The 26,717-nt window shown below is 38.9% G+C and overlaps 1 protein-coding gene across 1 annotated transcript in view; it reads right to left on the minus strand.

The window, feature by feature from the left end:
- plpp3 (phospholipid phosphatase 3) overlaps positions 1-26,717 on the minus strand; it is a 132,147-nt gene that overhangs the window by 9,445 nt on the left and 95,985 nt on the right. The window contains exon 5 of the mRNA XM_059984171.1: positions 4,724-4,900. Coding sequence (XP_059840154.1) covers positions 4,724-4,900 — 177 coding nt within the window. The remainder of the gene's footprint in view (positions 1-4,723; positions 4,901-26,717) is intronic.

Below are 26,717 nucleotides of genomic sequence, written 5' to 3' on the forward strand. Positions count from 1 at the left end.
TGACTATTTTTTAAACACCAAACTCACAATTTTTCAAACAAACTCAACTACAAGAAATGATTACAATATTATTCATGCCTGATAAATTCCTTTAAGGAACAAGGGAGGATGAGAGATTATGATAAGACAGCTTTGGAGCCACTCCTGAAATATAAACAAGGACTCAGATTTCAGGTTTCAAGAAACCAAAGGATTCAGATGAAGCAAAGGAACTCTCTAACCATACCAGGTTAGATGTGCTGCTTTGCTTGGCTGCAATTAATGTGCTTGTCCAGCTCCCCTAAACCCATTGTCACCTCAGTCATGGGCGATCGCCTAGGCTGTTGCACGAGCTGCTGGTGAAAGTAGGGTGCAGACAACCCTGACTCTGATCATCAATGAAGCTATTTCCTTTTATTTATGATCAAAGTTCTAAAGGTTATTTTTCTTTTAACTTATTGAGATACAATGCCGGGAACAGGCCTTTTGGCCCTTTAAACAGCACCACCCAGCATCCCAATTTAACCGTAGCCTAATTATGGTACAATTTACAATGACCAATTACCCTACCAACCAATACACCTTTGGACTGTGAAAGGAAACAGAGCACCTGGAGGAAACCCACACAGTCACTGGGAGAATGCACAAACTCCATACAGAGTAATTTTCTACTTCTGAAATCAATCAACTGCAATTATTTTCTTCTTTTCTTCTTTTCCATTAATTGGGCAGTAAATTATGGGCATAAATCCACATTTCAATAAAAATATGTGGCTTGAAAGGCAGAGACTGACAATTACAAATATCAAAACAAGTGGACCAATATTAATGAATGACATACAGTAGAAATATGTACAACTTAATATTTAACTTTGCTCAGTTTGACCAAATGGATAATCCCAGTTAAAAATCCCTAATCAAAGTAAAATAATGTAGTATAAAATTATATCATGTTGTAATACATATATTTATCGATCTTCAAATTACCCCTTCCTCAAAATGCTGCAACGTTCTTCAGTCTGTAAACCCTATAATAATATTGCAAGAGTAATTTTTGTGGTTCCCAAAAATCTTTTGGAGCTGTTCCAAGGAGCCATAACCATAAACTGAGTGAATACAAAATGCCACAATGGAAAATATGGGTTGGTGTACACACATCTCTGATTAAACTGGTTGTTGATAGCTATTCCAAAATTCTGTTAATAACACTGGGTTCTTTATTTATGAATTAACATCATAATGTCATGGGCATAATTGTACAGCATAAAAATGGCCCCTTGTCCACACTGATCATTTTACCCGTTTACACTGATTTCATTTGCCCACATTAGATCTTTCAATGCCTTATCTATATAAGCACCTATCTACATGTCTCTTAAACGTTGTGATTGTGATTTAACACTTCCTCATCTGAAGATAGTCATGTCTGCGCGTAATATCTTTGTGACCAACAGTTAACCAGAATTTGAACTTCTTTTTCTCTCAATAAATTCTCCAAATTTGAGTTTCAGATATCCTCCACGCTGTGCGTGATAACTGACATATACTCTGAAGGTTAGGGAAACACTGGACCGGTGTCAGGAGCAACAGACCATTAATTGTACAAAGACACATGGGAAAATAAGAGGCATAGACCACTCAGCCTACAAGCCGTCTCCACTATGCAATACAATCATGGCTCAATCTGTCTAGAAATCTATCCACAGTTAGCGACTTGAGCTCCTAGTATTCAGCATGCTTACCAGCTTATGTGTGAAGAAAGTTCACCCAATCTCACTCCTAAATGATACATCCTACATTCTGAGAATGTAATCCTTATTGAAAAACCTGAATCCTGACTTCCTCATGCAGCGGAGAGTGCTGGCCACCAACGAAGGGACCATGACAGAGTCCATGGCTACTGAGACAACTTATGATGAAAGTATGCTTCAACTAATCTTCATCACAGTCCAAATGCTCATCACCTCACAAGCTTGTTTGAATCGCCTGCAGAATTTTCAAGCAGAGTTCTCATTAACCCATATTCCTACTGCCTTATTCAGTAACAATACCCGTTGCCAAGAAATTCAACCCAGCTAGAGGAGCAACAAAAGATGAAAAAAATACTGTCACTCTGTCCAAAATTCACAGGTACAAGCTTGCGTACTGCATTCCACATACTGTGCCTGTTAAAAATGTGATGCGTATGTGGTATGTCAACAGACACGTGGCCTTCAGACAGGGGAAGGGAGAAGGATTGCCTTACAGTTTGAACTCAGATGAGGATTTCAATGGGACAGTGTACAAGAGAAAGCAAATGGAGAACACACCAGAATGCTTGCTGCGTTGCTAAGTCTATCAAAAAGCTTGGTGCAATGTCAAGTATATGGAAAAATCTAACTACAAACTAGCAGAAGGAGCCTGGAGCTTATTATTCCAGCATGGATGTGGTAGCCAGCTGCATTTCGGTACCTGTGGATTTAGTGTCAGAGTGCGATCTGACTGTATGCAGACTATATGCTCAATGCAGAGCCACACAAACCCTCAGTGCCTGACTATGGATGCTCCCGCAATGCCATAATAGCACTGGAGCCCCGAATTCAAGGGAGGGATTGAGGACATCACTACTCTTCTACCACCTGTCCTCCCAACACATTACGAAGATTTCTGATGTGCCACACAATGGTGGTGGCTGTGACTCTATAGAACACAAATCCACTGTGCTCACTTAAAATTACATGATCTAATTACCAGCACCACTAGTACTCAGACCAGGCTGTAAATGATCAAAAAGAAGGAATTCCATTCAATGCAGACACTTCAAAGCTTAGAGGTCAAAACTGTCCGAGCCAGGCCAATGACAACCTCCTCAGCTGAAAGTCAGTAGCCATCCAGCCTAGATACTAGGATATTCGAAACATACTAAGAGAGTAGAGAAAGATGACTAATTGATGCCTGCCTTGCTATGGTCATGGTTACAAAACCGTTATTTGGAATGGTGATTTATTGGGCTCTTATTGTTACATTGTGGTCATGAAGTTATTGTGTTGTTTAGTAATGGAAAGAGTGTACGGAAAAAACTGCTGTGGGAAAGGGAAATAGGGTCATATTCTTTGAAAGAGCAGTCTGAGCAATTGTTCTCTGACTGACCAGAAGGGAGCTTCCTACGTCATCTCTTCTCCTCTTCCCATGCCTCATCCTAATTGCACTAATGATCTGGAATTCTTGCTAGAGAAAGTAGATTCAACTCTGACTTTTGTAAACAGATTTAGTAAGTACTGAAGGAAAAACAATTAGCAGAGCTACAGGGAGAGACTAGAAGAGGACTCAATGGGCCAAGTGGTCTCATTTAGTGCTCAAACAATTTCATGATTATAGGCTCTGTTTATATAAAAGAGGTCTGCACAAAGTACAAAATATTGTAAAGATAACAGTGTGTAGTTCTCAACAGTGACCTACTTATTCTCCAATGGGTCCATCACATGAATATAATCAAGCAATGCATAATCCTGGCATTCTTTTTTTTTTAACCAGTTAAGTACATTAACTGCCTTTGGGGAATCAGCCTTAAAAAGACATCTTATTGGACTCAGGACTTTAACAGCTTATTGGAACCAATAACAGCCAACAAAATCTGGACTCAAACTCATTCCAAATATCCCTTTTGAAGACACATGTATTCGTGCAATGACTAACTCCTACAATGCACCAAATAATAGCATTTGTGCAAAAGTGTCAAGCTGAAACTCAGCTACTCTATTCACAGGGTGTGTGCAGGAAATGGATATAAAGTGTAACTGTGAAGTGTACATGACTGATGTAAATGACAATTCCATGGTCCTAATCTTTCTTCCATGGCCTTGCCTTTGCATTGATCTACTGCCATTTCCTGAGCACCTCCAGGAGTTCAGTGAAGTACAATCTTCCCCATATTAGAGCTTTCATGAAAGTAGGCATTTAATGCCTAGTTACATCAGTAAATGCATCATTATATCATTTATAAACTGAAAGTGTTTGAATGTGCCTTCAATTACATGGCTGCTTGAAACATGTTTATTCAAACAATTCAAACTCAAATTCTAACTGTTCAAGTGGATAAGCTCAAACAGCAGTCAGAAACTTACTGTATATACCTAAAGGCCCATACACCTCTTTACCGTGAAGGAACAGCTTAGTGGTTTCTAAGTAAATGTTATTAGTTCATAGAGATATGCAGACTCAATTTAAACCACGTTAAGATGTTTGATGGTTGCTGTACTTTTTTGGTAAAATCTGGCTCTTTATTTTCAACTTCACACATAAACAGTGAAAGATTCTGATAAAAGCAGAGGACTGCTATCTTGATGTTGACAAATGATTCAAAGATAAAGGCAGAAGCTGAAGTTCTAATCTCTACTTGTCTTCTTTGAACTGTTTTTCTCCTTCCTTCAGTATAAGTTAAAGTGCTTAGACTGACTGAATGCAGATATACACTCCCATATAATTTAGATGTCAACTAAGGGAAACTGCGTCCAACTTACCCAAGAATGATGAGCACACATCTTAAATTATGAATAGCTAGTCATAGAGAAAAAAGTTGGCAGTTTAACCAGAGCAGGTAATAATTTCCACACTCAATACTTCGTCTGTTCTCAGTTCCCAGGGAGCTGCAATTGTTAAGAGTCTCTTTCGAATTGTTGAATCATAGCCATTTAAGAGCTGCTTTAGGCTCTCAAGCACGGATTTTTCTCAGAAAGACTGTAAAATACAATGACATAACACTTACAATGAAATAAGCCACCAGGGCTCCCTGCGCAAAGCCAGCCAAAACGTCTGTGGGATGATGCTTATGGTCTGAGACACGAGACAGCCCAGTGTAGAAAGCCATCATCACCAGTGTGAACTGAAGCAAGGGTCGAAGGAGCCTGGCTCCCCTCCACGTGAAGCGGGCCTGTAGATAAAACTGAAGAGATAAAGAAAGGAACGTTTAGTTTCTGAATTTAGTGTTGCTTCTTCTTACATTTGCCAATGCACAAATAAAGCTGGTGAAGGGTCTCAATTCAAAAGGCCTTCACTCTGTATGCAAAGATGTTACCTGATCTGTGCTGAGGAAGGGTTTTGGCCCAAAACGTTGACTGTTTGTTCATTTTCATAGATACTACAGTGCCTGGAAAAAGTTTTCAGCCCCCAACACTTTGCTCGCATCAATGAGTATTACAACCAGGGATGTTGAACAATTTAACTGAAATTTTTATTTGTGAATTACATACTCCTTTTTTCACAGCAGAGTAAAAACCACTGGGAAAATCGTAAAACATGAAAAACTGAAATGTCAGCAGTTCAAAAGTACTCATTCCCACCCCCCTTATTCAGTACTTAGTTGAACCATCTCTCACATCTATTACATCTCTATTAGCTTTGCACAACGTAATGGAGCAAGATTTGCCAATTCCTCCTTTCAAAGTTGCTCAAGCTGCGCCAGGTTAATTGGTGAGTGACGATATAGAGCAATCTTAAGGTCTTGCCAGAGATGTTTGATCAGGTTAAGGTCAGGACTCTCACTGGGCCACTCAAGGACATTAATTTTCTTCACTGGAAGCCACTCCATAGTTGCTCTGGCAGTGTGCTTTGGGTTGTTAATCTTCTGAAAGCTGAATTCCCTCCCCAGTTTAAGCTTTTTGGCAAAGGCTGGCAGGTTTTCATCCAGGATCTCTCTTTATTTATAAGCATTCATCCTTCCATCAATCCTTCCAGATTTCCAAACACTGCTGCTGAAAATCATCTCCATAACATGATGCTACCTCCACCATAATTTACAACAGGGTTGTGTAACCTCACTTATGTGCAGTATTAGATTTATGCCACAAGTACCACTTAGTGTTGACACCAAGAAGTTCCACTTTAGCCTCATCTGACCAGTAGACCTTCTTTTAGTTGTTTACAGTACCTTCTAAGTGACGCTTTGCGGGCAAGGATACACTTTTTTTAAGCCAGGGCTTCTTCCTTGCCACTCTTCTATAAGTAACCCTTTTGTACAAGAACTTAGAGATTGTGGATCCATAGATTTCATCTCCAGTTGCAGCCCTGACTTCTGCTGCTCACTCAAGAATGATTATTACCAACACAGTGGCTTCCCTTATTAGTACCGGACTTCTCTGACAACTAAGTTTAAAGGGATGGCCTGATCTAAGCAGTGTGGCTGTCATTTCATATTTTTTCCACTTTTTCACGATGATGAACACTGAACTCAGAGGTATATTCAATGCCTTTAAGATGGTTTTGTACCCTTCCCCAGCTTTGTGCTTCTCTGTTATCATTTCCCTGACTTGTCCTGAATGGTCTTTTGTCTTCATTTTGGTTTGACCTGTTGAAAATCTACCATATTGTTAGACTTTACAGAGAAAGAGAAGGCACTGATAGTATTCTTATAAATTCATTGAAAACAGGTGATCCTCCAATTTTCTATATCAACAAATTGGGTGAGTTGGTAAGGTAATATATGGATACTGAGGAAAGTTAGCGTAGCAATTACAAAGGGGATGAATACTTTTTCAGCCTCTCAAATTTGGTAAATTGTTGACAGGTTTTGGAATTGTTCTTTTGATGTGACACGATGCACAATGTTTTGTAGATTAGCTCAAAAAATCCTTCTTCAATACATTTTAAATTTAGAAAACAAAACAGCAAAATGTGAAAATAGTTGTGGGGGCTGAATACTTTTTCAAGGCACTGTACTTGATCTACTGAGTTTCTCCAACAGTTTGTATTTTTTTTGTTCCAGATTGCAGCATCTGCACTGCTGATGTCTTTCTTTAAAATACTAGATAGTGCAAGATTTAAAATAACTTACGGGAAATTTAATGGTATACAAATCAATGTATTACTGAATTTAAATAAATTACAAACCTTAACTAGGTTTAATTTTATTTCTATTTAACTTCAGTAGCTTACATTATATTTTATAAATTTGCTTGCTTTTTAATAGAAAGTGGCACAAGGTTAGTTCAAAATCTCCTGTTGTCACCCAGACTCCAAGGTTGTATTTCTCATATACCATACACAGCTCCATTATATTCATGCCAATTTTGGAGTAGCACCAACAGCAAGTCCTGTTGGCACAGTTCATAGTTCAATATATACCATGTTTTAATTTAGAGTAGTGTTTTTACGATAATCTTTGCTTGTATGAAAGTAATCCACATCACAGGTCATTTGATAATATATTTTAATTTCTCCTCATCACCACTCCTAACATTTTTCATATTTTTGGCTAACATCTCTGCTTCACTAATCAGTTCCAAGATGCACTTATACACTGTATGGCTAGTTCTTCTGGTTCCAAAAATGTTTCACCCTGAAGACAGATTGCTCCATTCCTATGCATACCAAAGGCCTCTCCAAAATTATATTCAGATACACTTCAGATGTTGGTGATGCTAGAATTAGAATCCAGGAATTGACCTATTATGGCATGTTGGTACAATAATTTATTGTTAACAGTACAATAATTAAATCTAAGCAAAGTTAAAACTGGCAAGCTTTAGCATCCATAAATTAATCATCAATTCCATAGGAAAATTTAGTCATTGTAATCACACTTTGAAGTACTCATAGTTAATGGGACAAACATGTTCAGAAACAGATGTTCAAATTTAACTCCATAAACACTAAGGCTACTATTTACCATTGTTCCAAACTGGAAATCCAAACCTATGAAGAGTTTTAATGTTACTGGGTGTACCCAGATAAGTGACTGTAGCAATGAGCTGTAATTACGGTTAACAAAAAACATTTGCACAAACTGCAACAAATATTTCAGTCATCTCGCTACAATATGGTTTTACAGTCAAGTCCTGTTTACATTGAAATGTTTCAAGTCTATATAAAATAAATAAAATGTAATTTGAAAGAAAATAGCTTAGACCACACAAAATTTATCACACCACAACAATAGTCAAATGTCCTCCTGGTTTCTCAAGTGCATGTCATAAGTTTTGCACTTAAATATTTTCTTACTATCTGTTGTACACATAACAGAAATATCCACTTTAGATTTGTTTATTTTCTGGGTTCATTAAGTTTATTCCTCAAAAATTGCATTCTGTAACAATTACTCTTGAACACATGAAAAGGTGGAAAGAATTTGTATAGAATAGGAAGATCAGCATTAAGAAATGTCTAATTTTTAATAGCTGAATGAAAATTAAATTTAAACCCCTGTAAGTAAGATAGTTCCTTAATCAAAGTAGAATTTGCACCTAGCCTGAGTTGATGCTTGAGTAAAGACTTTGCTATGATTTTTATCTGTAAAGATTGCAAAGTTGGTTAGTTAATTTGATGGAACAGTGAAAAGGGCAACAAAGACATTTGATTGGTTAATTTACCATAGTCCAACCTCCAAATCTGAACCATTAGGATGTGAGTGCTAACAGATGGAAATCAAACAACTCAGTAAGACAGTCGGGCTATTGCTCCAAATACATATCATTAAGTTCCTAGATGACACAGTAGTACAGAGAAATCTTGAAGCCTAGAACTAATCTGCATAACTTTATGTAAATACATGATTTAGAGAAACCAGAGAAGAAATATCGAGAGTCATCCTGGAAGCCCAGGTTAAACAAGGAAACAATAAGTTTCCATAAATTGATGAATATACTATTAATGATGTCAATGAAGAAAGCAGCCTTGTATAGTATTTTCTTAATGGTCCCATACCATATTTCTGCACATAAATATTGAAGGAAAGGATCATTTGTAAAGCATTACTTTGGAGAAATCCTTTAGAGTAATACTGTTATTTAATACAAGGCCATTTCTGTCTTAATGCTGCCAACTTGCAATAGAATACATGTCATTCAACGTTAGTAATGTTCATGACTGTAATTACTGATCATAATAGGGAGAAGAGAAAGGAACACACAGTATGCTCCAACAGTCAAGCTCCAGCAAAAAGTTAAAACTGGGTTGCTTCAGTTTTAGCATTGATTTTTGATTAAATCTGGAAGCTTAATTACTTCTTACCAAGCTTGGCACTGGGACAGTTTCACCAATATCTTGTACTTGAATCATTTCAAATTTCAGCCTACATTTTTTTGGCACACTTGAGTTATGCAGGGGTATTATGTCTGAACAATTTGAACTTTCACAGTAAAACCCACCTAAAATAGGGCAGAGAACAAGACAGCATTTGGTGAAGTAGCAAAAAAAAAACTTTGGTGCAGTCCAGGTGAAGTTTGCATGCTCTCTTTGTAGCCATATTCCTGAATATCCCAATCATCTCCAGCATCTCAAAGATACAGTATATTGGCAGGTTCACTGCCACCAGTCAAGTGTCCCCACTGTTGATGGATGGCAGAATCAAGATAGCTTTCAAAGGCCATGTAGGGTAAAACAGTTTACAGAGAAATAAGTGGGAGAGTGGGACTGGTGGAAATGCTCTGAGAGCCAGCATTAAATTGATCGCCTTCCTTTATGTTGGAAGAAAATATCGGTAATACGAGAATCATCAGCCTCATATGTTTTAACTCATATGTTCTGGTCCTGTCCGCTTTTGAAAAAATATCCGAAAGACATTTTTGATATTATTTCTACAGTATTGAACATTGATTTACAACCTCATCCTATTACTGCAATTTTTGGTTTACCAGTGATGGACTCACTCCATCTTCTGCTTGTCGAATGATTGCATTTCTTACATTAATAACTAGAAGATCTATTTTGTTGAATTGGAAAGAAATTAATCCTCCTACCGTATGTCATTGGTTTTCTCAAACTATGTTATGTCTAAATTTAGAAAAAATTAGAAGTGTTGTATTTAATACTTCTATTAAATTTGAAAAGATATGGAGACCATTTATTCAATATTTTCATAAGATATAATATGACCCTGTTCCAAGCCTATTTGTTTTTCCAGTTTCAATTTTATGTATGTTGAGAGGATCGGAGTTGACGACACTGATGATTTTGTATTTTTGTGAGATATTATAAATAGCCCTTTTTTCATTTTTTCTTTTACTTTTTTCTTTTTTTGTTTTTTTGCCTTATTAGTTATTAGATTAGTTTTTTTGCATAATTTTTTTCTTTTTCTTTTTTTTAATATATATTATCATATACCTAGGTTTGCCTTGTTTGTTTGTTTCTTGTATTGTCCATGATTTGGGAATACTCATTTATACTGTAACTATTGCTTATGTATTCTTTCATGTTCAGTTGAAATGTGTGTTTGTAATCCCATTATCTATACATCAATTTTATTTTGTTGATATTAATAATAATAAAAATATTGGAGAAAAAAAGAGAATCATCAGCATCAAGTGCATTTATTATCACACTTATTGAAACATGACAGAAGAAATGGCTTACATCCAACCAAAAGAAGCCTTAAACAGGTCCAGTATCTCCTTGTATGATAGCCCCCTTGCATATTCTAAAATAGCAGCCCAGTGTCAGTTTTAGGACACATTCGAAATTGGAAATTGGATTGAAATTGGAAAGTTTTCTGCTCCAGGAAGATTCATGAGAAAATCTTAGTGTGGGCAGAGTTCCGACATTCCCACAACACTGATAACTATTCCTGCTGTAATCCACAAATGGTTAGCATTTTATGTTGTCAGTGTATGTCATCAGCCAGGAATAAACAAGGCATACTGCAGCAACAGCCTACAGTTAGCTAATTGAAAGCGGTCGGCAATAGTCTGATATCTTAAATGCAACAAGTAAAGAAAACAATGAACAATAATCCCACTACTGAGATGCAGATGGCTGCACACTTTCAAGGGTGGGGGAAGGGAGTTTTGCCTCAACAGAATTCATCCTATGGCCGTTTTCTCAGCAATTTAAGGGCAGGGTTTCCCACCAATTCCAGTGGAAATGTGGTGACATAATGCAAAGAGGAACAGGAAGCAGAGCTGTCTACTGACAAGACAAGGAAGCAAAGGTAAGTTAGCTTAGAGATTGGGAGGAGAGACCAGAGGAAAGTACTTCAGCATACTGGTGGCTTTCTGTGCAAGCAGGAGGAAGAGGCAGGTTTACAACTCAACTCATATTTCAGATGTCCTTGTGTGCAACTGAAAAGATTACTGCTTATGTCAATAATGCAGGTTAAGAAAACTCCCATCGCTGAAATTTTGAGAGATTTCTACCATTATATCCTGTTAAAGCACTATGCATGTTTAAAAAATTATGGTTAATGACTCACATTTGGTCCATGAACAATCAACAATTCTCATTGCTTTGACTAACCTCTGGCAGATTGTAAGAAATGCAAACAGCTGTGCAGAAAGTTAATAATATTTTCTGACAGAGATCTTTTAACAATAACAGAACAGTGCATTATCTGCCATATTTTTAAATGACAGAGCCAATACAATGTCTCTTTATGGAAGCCATTTTATGTCCTTTATTGATCAGTAACATTTATTATTATTTTGTATCTACATTTCTTGAGAATCTTACATGGTTCTGCTCACCATGAGTCAAAGGGGTGTGAGAAAAGTTCTTTCTATGATCTTCATCAGAAGGTCTTCATATCAGACTCTTTATTAAAATTCAATTGCTGTTATAATAAATGCAACAGAGACAAGGGCCCACTAGAGCACAGCATATGCACTGGGCTTTCTGTCCTTATTGCTTAACCTCCACTCCATGACCCTCCCAATATCTCTACCACTTCTACTTTGACGCATTCACATTCACTACCACTTTAAGTATTTAATTCTTTGAGAGTTTTTCAATTTTTTTTCTATTAAATAGTTTTAACTTGTATAATTATTTCATTGACAATTAATCATTTCAAATCCTTTTCCAATGCTTCTGCGTATCAGGGACATTCAAATACATGTCCCTTCATGGGTTTTACAAACAGTTTTGTCACAGGATACCTTTTCAACTGCTTCAAGTGCAGAGGTTGTCCTTGCCTAGCCATATGCCACAATAGACCTTGTTATTTAAAAGCAGGATGACTTTTGCCAGCAGGTCCATGTCAGTAGAACGACAGAGACAATAGGATCAGTTTTTTCCCCCATTACAAATATTAAACAGTTTCAGGTTTATGGAGGTACAAACACTGCAGGGTCTACAAGTGCTTTTGTGACATAAGAATTGCTTTTGCTATCCTACGTAGTTGAGAAAGAGAGCACTTTAATGAAAGGGGTAGGAAGTTAATGAAAAGAAAATCTCTTGAGTTGCAGGTGTTCGACTGAGGGGCGCATCTGATCAGTCATTTAGATGTTAACAATCTGCAAAATGGCAAACACCACTCAAAGTTAAAAAACAAGAGAAAATCTGCTGATGCTGGAAATCCAAAGCAACACACAAAAAATGTCGGAGGAACTCAGCAGGCAGCATCTATGGAAGAGAGTAGACGCTTGCTGTTCCGGGCCAAAAACCTTCATCAGGACTGGAGAAAAAAAAATTGGAAAGTCAGATTAAGAAGGTGGGTGGGGTGGGGGGGGGAATGAAGAAACACAAGGTAGTAGGTGATAGGTGAAACCGGGGGGGGGGGGAGAGACAGGTGAAGTAAAGAGCTGGGAAATCGATTAGTGAAAGAGATAAAGGGCTGGAGAAGGGGGAATCTGATAGGAGAGGACAGAAGGCCATGGAAGGGGGAGGAACACCAGAGGAAGATGATGGGTAGATAAGGAGACAAGGTGAGAGAGGGAGATGGGAATGGGGAATTGTGAGGTGGGGACATTACAGTGGTTCAGGGAATCGATGTTCATGCCATCAGGTTGGAGGCTACCCAGACAGAATACAAGGTGTTGCTCCTCCAACCTGAATGTGGCTTCATCACAGCAGTCGGGGAGGCCACAGACTGACATGTCAGAATGGGAATAGGAAAAGGAATTAATATGGGTGGACATCCACCATTCTTCAATTAATTTCAGCAGGTGCTGAGGGATATACACAATTATAAAGTTGGGATGATATGTTTTACTACACTGTGTCAATGACCACACAAACCAGGTAAGGTGCAAGTTTAATGCAATATGCATTTCCCTTAGTGATAATCATAACTCAGATTTGTACAACATCCAATACCTACCATTCCTGCTCTGAATAGCACTGTCAACTAGGACTGAATTTGGACAGATACAGTATTTCTTTGTATTCTTATGGGCTCTAAAAACCAGATTACTGTTTTGAAATTGACTCCATAATTAACCTTGTAGCTCAAACACATAATTCAGCCCATCACTGAGAGCTGGAAGTAAATATAGGATCCAATGGTAAAATAAAATCATATCAAGTCCATTCATATTTGCATATTTAAAATATGCAAATATTTCTGCAGGTGTTTTTAATAACAGTAATAATAATATCCATGTCTTCATAGACAAATGGTTTGTTTTTTTTCTCTAATAGGAGTTTTCTCAACATTACCATCAACAATTAGTAGCAGTTAAAAAATGAAGCATGCAAACTGTTGGAGGGAAAAACAAATGTAATTAATGATAGTTTAATCACATCTATAATATAATCAAGAATACATTTTAATTTCTAAACTACGTCATGAAAAATGTAAACATTGATTAGAAGAAATATAATGATTGAAATTGTAGCAAAAATATTGACAGTGGCAGCTGCGGTAATATAATTCAGTGGAGCTTAACTAACATTTACTGTAATTGTCACATTAGCTTAATATTATGAGAGTGCTTATACACTTGTTAAAGTATTAGGCATCTTTTATTCGCATGTGTTATACTTTAAAAACAGGTGGCACCAAGGCTTGGGAATAGAAACTTTGCGTTGCATTCCCATTTAGTGAAACTATGGTCCTTTGTGCCAATGAGTTTGCAGAAGTTGTACTATCTACGGTCAAATAACTCAGAATCATATAGCTGTTCTAGCACATCTGTGGCTGAGCCTCAGTGCCCACTATCCCTAGCGATGCACTTGAGAGTTCCCATGGCCTTATTCCCAGTTTTAGACATTCCATACAACCACATCATACCATTTAAGCATTTCAGAAAGCATGAAGATAATGAGGAAAGTTTGATGAAAACAGCTAAGTTCTGAGAAGCAGGTTTGGCGGTGGTGGTGGTGCAGGGGGAGGGGGGGCGGGTGTCCATCATTACCCAGAAATCCAAAGTGGAGCAAAATGAAATAACCACATAAAAATGTGATACCCAAACTCTCTCCGTTCACCTAGAACGGCACAAGTCAGGGAGCGATGAATTCTTCTTCAACTTGCTTGGAAGGCAGTAGTGCCAACACAGACTGCATCTAGGACTAAGCAGCACACTGATTGATGCACCACTAAAAATTCTTTCCCACCATCACCAATACATAGTAGCTGGTTGTGACCACTTACAAATACACTGCAATTACACATCCAACTTATTCTGATAGCACCTACTAAAACAACCATTTCCTCTCCCAAAAAGAGCACGGATCAATTCTGAATAGCCTACAACTCAGTTTTGTAGCATGGTGTTCATGGCACTGCATATGCAGAAATCACTCCCTTCCAGAGCCGAATATAGTTATGATAGTTTTTGGTCAAATTCTGCCATTCCAAAAATTCTTACTGGCACTTCATGCTCGGTTTGCAAGCATTGAGAAAAGTTAGTTTGCTTTGTTCAGAAACTTTCCTGCCCTTGGGCACTCAGCCCAATCAGGTTTAAATAGCCCTGCTTAGTCAGCAGCAGCAAGATTTAAAGAAGGTCTTCTAAGTTTTCCAGGTTCCCTTTAACTTTTAACTTACTTATTCCCCTTCAGCTTCCCCTCTCCAATCTAATAGACAACCCTAATTACCCCCACCCTTTACCCAACAACATGTACCAACCACTTGTGATATCACACCTTTACTGTGCCAATCACACATTCCCCCACCCTACAGCTGGCTCTCTGTTAAGAGACATGCAGCTCGACAACCCACCCAATACTTCTCACTAGCGACAATGGGCTCCAGCGTCACAGATCAAAATGACCCTCATCTGAATTTATTACCATTCCATACCACCCCAAATCCACTTAACCCCAACCTGTCTCTCCCTTGAGCTCCAACTCAAGCCAGCTGACCTGAGATGTACCTGTTTTTTCTCTGTGTAACCTGCACTTACACAGCAAGCAAAGCCCTTGCTTGGACGATACTATATTTTCAAGTGGTGGGCCCATGTCCAAAACATTCAGTGGTAAGACATTAATGGAGCCTCTCTGGGTAGCAATAAATTCCAAGGTCAGTTTAAAATATCAAACCAAACAAAAATCCTTTATCTGAAAGCATTTCCCATCAAGTTTTCACTTATAAATTCCTGAGACTGCATTTATAATGGACACTGCCTACATAAACTATTCCTGCATTAATTAAACTCTGCTGCCAAGTGTGACACTGTACCACCCTTGTCTGCTCGTTGCTCACTCCGCACCGGAGAGAACCACCTACACTTCAATCAACACCAAATTGCATCTGTATACCCTGTTCAATTTATACTCTATTCCCTCCCTCCAATTCACCTGAAGACAACATTTGGTTTTGGCTTCCTGAGTGCAACACCACAGGGGATAAATGAATAGAACATAAATTGAATACTACTGCTCAGTACACATAATCCACAGCAACGCTCTCCAGGTTGGTTTGCACCCATTGAACTTTAAACAGCTGGTTTACTGAGAACAATGCTGAGTTATTCACTCCAATCTTATTCCATAATGAAAACTTTCACCGCATGATTTAGAACTGGTCCTGGGCAGCAAGCCAGGAGGTTTCGATCAAAGTTAAATGTAACTCACTAACGTATTTTAACTTCAATAAAACCCGAGAGCAACTAATATTTTTAGTACAACTCTCCCTCATAACTTTCAAACCACAGCAATACTTTGCTCCATAAAAAAGTATACAAAAATAAGTATTTAGCGAGTAATAAAATTCTGGAATTGAATGAAAATATTGACCTGAAATTTTGTTAAACAATATGCCCAGCACATTACTGCCAGCAAGTTGTGGTGTAAGTTCCTGAGAATCTCAATAACTCCTGCTAGATCTTGATTGAAACATAAAAGTCATGCCATATTTGTTCTTTAGGTTCCATTATGCATGAAATTGTAAGTTTAACTCACAAAGCCATTATTAACGCTGGAGAGGCAGTGCAACTCTTAGGAAATGAAACTGCAGAAGTTTTGCAATTATTAATGCCATTCATTTCAAGGCCATAAAGATAAACTCAAATATGCTAAAAAAAATTATAGATTCTAGTGAAGAGGAAGGAAATGAATTATTTAAATCCAATCATCATAAAATATCAGACATTTGGTTTGAATATTTTTGTCCAAAAATTTTAGTCATAAATACACCAGGATCCTCAGAACTTGAGCTTGGCAGCTGCCCAGGTCAAATTATGTAAAGGTCACTCATTTCCTCCCACATGTCAGGGTTATGCTGGGTGGTAGGTCAACCGACGATTGTAAAGTGCAAGTGGTCAGTGCAGACTTGGTGGGTCAAAGGGCCCATTTCGAAGCTTTCTTACTCTAGAACCTTTTGCGAAATGACATGTAAGTTTGAAGGGATTCAGATTTAGGAGTAAAAATTACTCCCTAGTTCCTTATGCTGTCAGATAAATTGCAGCCCTGCAATCAGATGTGATAGAGAAGTTCAAAGGGCATTCAAACTACCAGCTGTAATTTGAGAGCTGCACGCTCAAATAACCACTAGATTAAAGTGGCAAAGAAAAAGGTTCATATATATTCCAGATCACTGAATTTAATCCTAGACTTTTGGAGATTAGAAGAGAAATCCTAATTAGATCCAGAATACAAATCCATTGCCTCAAGTTGTTTTAATATTAATGCCAATCAGATTGGAAGCAATCAGCAATGCAATAAGCCAGCTCCCAGAATTTACATTTTACAATCCAGTTTTTGTAACCTGTTGATAAATTTATGGACGATATTGTTCATATTCTGTCATAGACACAAAGAAACTGCTAAGCTCCAGTGACAATTTCAGAGCAAAAATCCAAATTAAACAGTAACAATATAACAACTGCCAGCACTAGAACGCTTGAGATAAGCTTAATTTTTATAAAACTCCCTACTTCCAGAATGCAAGTCTTACAGCAACATTGAATGGATTTCTTTAAGACAATTGATTTTGGGAAAACCATCACTTTCATATGTTATTTGTGTGGGTGTGGGTTTTGGCAAAATGGCCACAAATCTGTCGAGACCTGCTCTGGAACGTTAAAGGAGTTTGAATCATATTAAATTCAATTATGTCTACAGAGATGAATGAAGCAAGTTCAAATAAAGACTTCACATAAGTATTTTTAATACTATATATTTTCAACAAATAAAATACACACCTGGAAAGAATGATTAGATTATCAGTAATTATATGAAGGGCATATCAACCCAGGTAAATATTGATCTGTGCTTGTCAGATCTGTCTGTATACAGCTTACACCAAAGGAAAAGCTATGAGATCTAACTATATTATCATCCGTTGCTACAATAAATACATTTGCCACAATCTGAAAATCTGAAATTTATGAGATGTCAGGGATAAGTTTTTTTACTCAGAGAGTGGTGAGTGTGTGGAATGGGTTGCCAGCAATGGTGGTGGAGGCAGATATGATAGGGTCTTTTAAGAGACTTTTAGATAGGTACATGGAGCTTAGGAAAATAGAGGGCTACGGGTAAGCCTAGTAATTTCTAAGGTAGGGACATGTTTGGCACAGCTTTGTGGGCCGAAGGGCCTGTATTGTGCTGTAGATTTTCTATGTTCTATGTTCTTATAATTTGTAATCATAGTGCCATGGAATGGTACGGAAAGAAGCAGGCCCATCAGCCCAATTTGTCCATGTCAACCACACAGCCCATCTACACCAACCCCACTTGCATTCATTAGGCCCATAATCACTCTGTTCTTAAATACCTGTGCAAATGTAAAAGTTGTAATTATATCTGCCTTTACCACTTCCTCTTACAGCTCATTTCAGCTCCTCGTTTTAAGGATTGCACTTAAAGCTGAACAAAAAGTTAAATACTGTATCAGTAAATTTTGTTAATGGTTCACCTGGCGAGCAACAGTTAATTGATAGGCTACCTGCGGACCTGATGAAGATGGTTGTGACATAGATTAAAGTGAAAACAGGAGGATACGAAGTACAAGTTCTTTTTTTAAAAAAAAGAGGATGATTGATAAAGAATTAAGAAAATATTTGGTGTTATTTAAAATAAGAAAATATATCGTAGTAAAAGATGAAATGTCTTTCCATTAATATTTTTAACATAAAACTTCACTTTTGGTACAAATGCTTCAAGAAATTTTTCACAAACATTTGACAAAAGTACTTCAGCAATCACAAGGTTAAAGAGCAAGCAAGGGCTTAATCAAAATCTATGCCCCGGCTCAATCTGAGTTAATTGTACCGTCTTTGGCTGTTTACATTCGACAGTTATTAAACCATAGAGCTGTGGAGATAAAACTCCAACACAAATGAGAAACCCACAGTTATTATCATTAAGTAGAAGAATTGATAGAACTCTATTTGCAAGTTGTATTTAATACACTGTTATTTTAGGTCAATTGTGTTAGCAGAAAAAATTGTTTACATTGACCTCACAGCTTGATGTATTCTTTCTATTTATAGGATTGTGCTACTAATGTATTTTCACCTAATCATCTAGATTTAGTACAACTCTAAAGAAAGGTGTTCTGCCTGTTACATGATTCCACCCTTATTCTTTACACTTATGGATAGAACAGCTGTACTTCAATTTTCAAATACCGCATATGCACATTTTAAAAAACATCAGATTATATTTATTTTCATTTGTTTATTCATTAAAGTTTAAATGAGTCTACTGTGATTTTACTTCAAATATTAATGTTGGGTAGAGCACAATTTCTCAGTATGCTGGAAAAGAACCTAGTAATTTTCTCATTGTTAGACCACTCAACCCTAATACAATACTAGTGATGACAGAAAAACTGCTAACTGGCTACTCAGTGAACTGTTTTCAGATCATACATTAGAAAGCTAACCTTGGGCTTCTGCACATTATCACTAGAGGATAATATGTGAATGTAGAAGACAAGACTACTGTTAACTTTTTATCCAATTATCAGGTTCTTCAGAGCAGGAAGAGAGTTTTATACTGAAAGTTTGATGGGCTGGTATCTTTACAGATGTAAATTGTTCAGCCATCTACTTTCAGCACTTTTTACTTCGATTTCAGCTTTCAAATTACTTGCACTTTTTTGACTATGGAGGCTTTACGTTATTCTCATTGGAAAAAAGTAAATTTCAAGTATACCAACAATTTGTACCTATTTGAGGAAGTCTATTCATAAACTTTGAATGGCCAAAATAATATCATGATCTACAGACTGAAACAGGCCCTTTGGCCCACTAGAACCATGCTAGTTCTCTCTATGAAACCCATTTGTCCATAATAGAAATGTGTACTTAATGAGGGCAAATATGCCTTGCCTATTTAAATGCCTCTGAAACACTGTAATTGTATCAAATTCCTGCAAATCCTCTGGCAGGGAGTTCCAGATATCAATCATCCTCTCTTTTTTTAAAAAAAAGAACTTACCCTTCATATCCTCCTGTTTTCACTTTAATCTATGTCCTCTTGTTTTTGAGACCCCCACCAAGGGAAAAAGATTTTGATATCTACCCCATCTATGCCTCTTATAATCTTATATACTTCTATCAGGTCACCCCTCAGTCTCCTTGCCTCCATTGAAAAACAAGCCCTACTTATTCTCTCCCCATAACTAAAAGTCCTCCAGTCCAGCCAACATCCTGGCGAATCTCTTCTGCACTCTCTCCAGAGCAATCACATCCTTGTAATATTACAGTAACCACAACACCTAGGATGACCTGACCGGGGTTCTGCAAAGTTGCAGCGTACCTCTTATAAATTCTATGATGCAATGTATGAAGGCACATGCAGGGGATTCTTATTTTACCTCTAGTGTTTCCTCTTTCAGTTAACAATGAACTGGGACCTTTCTGTTTATCAACATTCCTTAGTGCCCTACCGTTTCGGAGCCAGCTCAGATTGGCAACAACACAATCTTTGCCACCTCCAATACAACCAATGTCAACAGTTACAGTCCATGACTTGAGCTTTGAGGTAAACTAACAGTAATAATAAATCCACAAGGAAACAAAACCATTTGAAAGAATGAAATCAGGTTGCACAACCATTCCTCCCTCCCCATCAACCTCAACACAGATGCTCCCCCCACTCTGCAGGGCTGTGCGCTGGGCCCATTGCAGTACACTCTGCTCACACATGACTGCACAGCCAAACACCTAAGCATTAACATTGTCCGATGACATGACATCACCAACAACGCAATGGCCGACAGAGAAGATGTGGATAGCTCAAGGCCTGGTAACAAGCAAATAACCTCTTCCTTAATGTTAGCAAGACAAAGGAGATGGTTAAAGACTTCAGGAGAACTCACAGCACTCACACAGCCATTAACATCAGCAGCAACAACCGTTTCAAACTCCTGGGAGAGCACATGTCTCACAGAGTGCTGATGAAAGGTCTTGGCCCGGAATGTCGACTGTTTATTCCCACCCCTAGATGCTACCTGACCTGCTGAGCTCCTCCAGCACATTGTGTGTATTGCTCCAGTTTTCCAGCATCTGCAGTACCTCTTGTGTCATCCCCACAAGCTGTAGCACTGCACAGTATTGCAGCAGACAGGAAGGGTCTACAACCAGTAGCCAAAGCTACAGAATGAGTCACCGACAGCAGCCTACCTGTCAACAAGGATACAGAAAGGTGCTGGAAAAGGGTGGCTAACACCATCTAGGATCCTACCCACCCTGCTCATGGACTGTTTGTCCACTCTCATCAAAGAGGCTATGTAGCATCCACAAGAGAACCACCAGACTCAAAAACAGTTACTTCCTCAAGCAGTAAGGCCGATGAACTTCTCCATCCACTAACCCACCCTTACACACCCCCAACAACCACTACCTTCCTGTCAGTCACCTGATGTATCCTGTGCCTAGCATCACTTTATCAATATACAATCAGTCTATGTATATAAGCTATCTTATGTATTTATACTTATCGTGTTTTGATTATTATTGTGTTTTTTTTAATCTTTTGTGGTTTTTTTCTGTGCTGCACTAGATCTGGAGTAACAGTGATTTGGTTCTTTTACACTTGTGTACAGGAAATGACATTAAATGATCTTGAATCTTGAAATAGCTACAGAGCATCAGTAGGAATAGGTTCAGAACGGAGAAATATCTTGGAAGCAGACTGTAGGTGGAAGAGATTGGAGGTGGATTAAGTATGTGAGATTATTGATAGCAAAATAACTGAAGATCATACTGCATCATGGTATAGAAGTGATTTGGATACTTAGTCTTACTTTAGAAAATATAATCTAACATCTGTGCCACCAAAGTAAATGTTTCCCCTTAGGACCCTTGGTACATAGAACCTGTGGCTGTCATCAGCTGTTTAAGCAGAACATAAACCACAGAGTTAGCCAAATCAATACTTCTCAGAATGCTGGACAGCTTTTGCTCTTGACAGGAATATTGCTGTGCTGTAGTTTATTTCCTTTATACTTCAGTGGTTTAAAGGCTAAATTTATGAAACTGCATGCAATTATAGGTACTGGAAACTTAATTTGTGATTGTCAAGTGTCTTGAGCATCGTTCATTGAACAAGCATACTGAAACATGCATGTTCAAAACCATTACAGCAACTTGCAGGTTCCTCCATTCCAGTTTCAATGGACAAGCTACAGAGAGTCACAGAAATTCAACAGCTACTATCGTAAAAGAGTAATTTAATTTCTTCTTTGCTTTTAAATCAATCATTTGGACCCATTAATTGTTTCAAGTTGGATAATACCTCCAAAAATTAAGAATGAGTTCCGAGGAAAAGTATTGTGTCTGTGCACAAGTTCATATCAATTAAATAAAGCACCAACACAGTAGCAGATGGCTTTAACTGGTGAATTCATGAGAGGGGGAGAGGGGAGAGAGAGGGGGGAGAGAGAGGGGGGGGGGAGGAGAGGGGGGGAGGAGAGGGGGGGGGGAGAGAGGGGGGGGAGAGAGGGGGGGGAGAGAGGGGGGGGAGAGGGGGGGGAGAGAGGGGGGGGAGAGAGGGGGGGGAGAGAGGGGGGGGAGAGAGGGGGGGGAGAGAGGGGGGGGAGAGAGGGGGGGGAGAGAGGGGGGGAGAGAGGGGGGAGAGAGGGGGGAGAGAGGGGGGAGAGAGGGGGAGAGAGGGGGGAGAGAGGGGGGAGAGAGGGGGGAGAGAGGGGGGAGAGGGGGGAGAGAGGGGGGAGAGGGGGGAGAGAGGGGGGAGAGAGAGGGGGGAGAGAGGGGGAGAGAGGAGAGAGGGGGGAGAGAGGGGGAGAGAGGGGGAGAGAGGGGAGAGAGGGGGGAGAGAGGGGGGAGAGAGGGGGAGAGAGGGGGAGAGAGGGGAGAGAGGGGGAGAGAGGGGGGAGAGAGGGGGAGAGAGGGGGAGAGAGGGGGAGAGAGGGGGAGAGAGGGGGAGAGAGGGGGAGAGAGGGGGAGAGAGGGGGAGAGGGGGAGAGAGAGGGGGAGAGAGAGGGGGGAGAGAGAGGGGGAGAGAGAGGGGGAGAGAGGGGGAGAGAGAGGGGGGAGAGAGAGGGGGAGAGAGAGGGGGGAGAGAGAGGGGGGAGAGAGAGGGGGAGAGAGAGGGGGAGAGAGAGGGGAGAGAGAGGGGGGAGAGAGAGGGGGAGAGAGAGGGGGAGAGAGAGGGGGAGAGAGAGGGGGAGAGGAGAGGGGGAGAGAGAGGGGGAGAGAGAGGGGGGAGAGAGAGGGGGAGAGAGAGGGGGAGAGAGTGAGTTGGACACGATTGTCCAACAAAAGATAGACACATGAAAACAAAGTAAAAGTATGCAAATACTGAAAATAGGAAAATAAAAATACAAATACTCAGCCAGTCAAGCTGCATTTGTGGAAATATGAACATTTCAGCTTGATGATCTTTCTTCAGGCAACTAATAATCATTTATCAATCTGATCAATTAACCTTCTCCTCCACAGGTGCTTCCTGAACTGAAACCATCAAGTTAAAAATCTCCTATAATGGGCATCGTGGTGACAGCTAAATGGTCTAAATATATTTTGCACATTAAGTCTCCTGATAAAATTCCTTGCTCTTTCACTTTTAAGTAAAAGTAAAAGTAAAAGCTATCATTCAAATAGCAGGATAAAGAAATCATCTATTTTTGATTCATTGGCATCCAAATGTTTGGATCAGTTCCGCTGTAGCTGTTAATTAGCTGTAATAACTATTTCACAGCTACAGTAAATCTGTGAACATTACAGTGTAGGCATAAAATCTGTGCTTTGTGGAACTGCCAGATCAAGGTATTCTAATTATTCAAAATTAAAACCGATAAACTGAAAGTGCTGGAGATCTGAAAACAACAGAAAATTGAATTATTCAGCAGAACTGCTTACTCACACCGACTTTAAGCTCTGAAAGAAATGTATTTACCTGAATTAATGCAATTCTAATCAGCTTGCCTAGTGGAATTCTGCCAAAATGCCTTGCCAAAGTCTACATACACATTAAATGCACTGCCTTCATTAATCCTCCTTGCTACATCAATCGAGTTAGCTAGAAACAATCTTTCCTTAAGAAATACATGCCGACCCATTTATTTGTGTCCTTCTTACAGGAGTGTTTATGCTGCCCACCACAGTTTAATTAATTGATCTGTAATAGTTCAGTTTATTCTTGCCTCTCTTTTTAGACAACAATGATCATCAGCAGCATTCCAATCCCCTAGCAGTGGCCTTATAGCCAGAGATGTCAGAGTCTCTGCCACTTTTTCCTCTTTGCAGCTTGGAAAGATTTCACCCACGGCCTGGTGACAAGCTGACACTTTGTACAGGACACAGAATACACTCGCAGGATCAAGATAATTAATGGAATACACGCCAAAAGGGGACTAAACAGAATTTTGTATTGGGGCATGGCGTGCTAAACGTGGCACAAGCCCTTGCTGTGGCCTGTACAGTGCAACGAACTGATACAAACCCCTTGTCCTGCTTTTTGTCCGAACTGCTGAGAAGGGAGCCTCAGTCCAGGAGTCCTGCCCCACATTCATGTCCTCCACTGCACTCCTGTAACCATGAATTACCAACAGCTTGGTGTGGAGAGGTTGAAAATGAGATCTGGAGTTAAGCAAACCAGGATGAGCAGCTTAGCCACTCAGCACTGAGATGTGGAATTCAACGTGCTTCATGGGTTGCCATGCTGTTGCTGGCGATTGGCTGTAGTGCCTTGATCCTTTGGTCTCTCTCATCACCAGTTACATATAATGGAAACTGAAGCAGAAGCAGATTTATTATCACTGACACATGACATGGAATTTGCTGTTTTGTGACAGCAGTACAGTGCAAAGACAAATCTATATAATTACAGAAATAAATCAAATGAGCAATTTCTTTCTGGTTTAAGCTAATGTAAAGTTCTTTTTAAACAGGTTTCCTCATTCATGAAGGATTGCATCCAAGAATTTTCTGTTAATGTAAATGCAAAGAGAAAGGTTTGTCACAGGCTAGCATTATTATGATATTAATGAAAGCTGTTTTTGGTCATGTTATTTGATCATTAGCTTTTTCTTTAATTCCTAACCACCAACAGCAATAAATTCAAATAAATATATAGTCCACAACCACATATTTATGCTTTTTAATATGTTAATTAATCTTTAGTACTTCTGAGAAGATTATTCTAAACATTAAACATTTTTATGTAACTCTCAACTTCTTTTTCCGTTTAGGGTTTTGTTTTGTACATCCATATAGAAATGAAATAGATATAATTCATGAGAAATATGCTAAAATCATAAGCCACTGGGGGTGTTACATCTGATAAAAATATCTCCATAAATTATTTATTGAGATTTGCCTCTTAGAAAATTAATCATTGTCATCATGAAACTTACCAGCACGATTGAACAGCAAAACTAAAGCTAAGCTGACCAACCTACTTTATGTTTGGCAAAAAAAATGTACAATGAAAATTGTTTATTTAATTCTGAGTCCTTTAAAATAGTTTAGGAGATGACTTGACACAATTTAAAACAGCTTTCATTCAAACAAGTTTTCAGTATTTAAAGATTATCTTGCTCAATAAAGTAACAATAATGCTAATAGTTTGCAACATCACCAATGTTAGGAATGGGCTGGAATTTTTAGAGTATGGTTAAGGTCACAAGAGTGTGGGATGTGTTCTGCCACTCTAAACTGCTTGCTTCAAGTATGTACTGAAAAGATTTGTTTTTATCCATTTTGGAACTCCAAGCAGCCAAGATAAAGAAACACTGCATCTTAAAATGACTAAGTGAACAAAAGAAAACACAGCAATATTATTAACTCCTGAATAATTAAGTTTACCCTTTGTATAATCCCCCAACCCCCAGACTCAATATTGCTCTACAAAGCTAATGAATTATTCTTATTAAGCAATTTATAATCAACAGTTACGTTGTGCAAAAGAACACACATAGACTAAATGAAAAACTACCAATGTCTCACAATCATTATTTGATTCAGCCAAAACCTTTACACTGGCTAGAGCTCTGAAATTGCCACACCGGATCCATGAATGAATTACTACAGTCTCATATGTCTTGTCTCTAAGGCAGGGAAAACATTTCCCACCTTCTCCTCACTCAGCCACCTTCCCTCAAGCTCAAATTAAGTGAATGTTCTTAATTTGGTATAAAAAATTCAGAGATTTAATAAATCAGTACAGAGTTCAGTAGAACAGAAGTGGTCCTTGTTCTTAGCTAAAAAATAATCACACATCTCTGTATCTGGCTCTTTATCACCAAGAGTTGACTTTAATATCATGCATTCATGAATGAATCAAGTTTCTCCACATTTTACAGAAATATTTTCTGTAAAAGTTTGTTAAGGCAAACAAAAATAAATGGCAGACAGAAGTGTGACACAGCATCTGTCATGCACGCCTGAAAAAACTCAGATACTTACGTCAAAGTGCTGTTTCAGGATTTTATTTCAGCATTCAACACTATTGTCCCACAGATCTTGGTGAACAAACTCCTACCTCTGTTTAAATACACCCTTTACAACTGTATGTTAGACATCCTAACCAACGAACCTCAGATAGTCTGGCTGCACAACCACTCCTCCCTCCCCATCATCCTCAACATGGGTGCCCTTGAGGACTGTCTGTTGAGCCCATTGCTGTTCACACGCCTGCACAACCAAACACCAATGTAATCACATCATTAAGCTCGCCCGTGGCACGACAGTGGTGGGGTTCATCACCAACAGCGGTGAGACAGCATACAGAGAGGTGGTGAAAAAGTACGAGACCTGGTCCCAGTCAAATACTCTCTTCCTCAGTGTCAACTAGACAAGGGTTATTGATTTCAGGAAATCCTCCTCCACTCAAATGATCTCTACGTTGGCAGCACAGCAGTGGAAGTTGTGAGCACTTTGAATCTCCCGGGAGTGCATCTCACACAACCTTTCATGGTCCCAGAATGCATCCTGCACAATTCAGAAAGTTCACCAAACGCCTCCTCTTTCTAAGGAGGCTAACAAGAGCTGGACTATGCACATCAATACTCATGACATTCCAGAGAAAATCTTAACATGCTGCATTACTGCACAGAACAGAAACTGCACTGCAGTGGACAGGAAAGCTGTGCGACAGGTAGACAAAACTGCCCAATGCATCACTGGCACAAGCCTACCCATCAAGGACACATATACAGAAAGATGCCTTAAAAGGACCAGCAATATCAGGAAGGATCGCACCCACCC

This window comes from Hypanus sabinus, chromosome 11, assembly GCF_030144855.1.
Source record: "Hypanus sabinus isolate sHypSab1 chromosome 11, sHypSab1.hap1, whole genome shotgun sequence".
NCBI classification, from domain to species: Eukaryota; Metazoa; Chordata; class Chondrichthyes; order Myliobatiformes; family Dasyatidae; genus Hypanus; species Hypanus sabinus.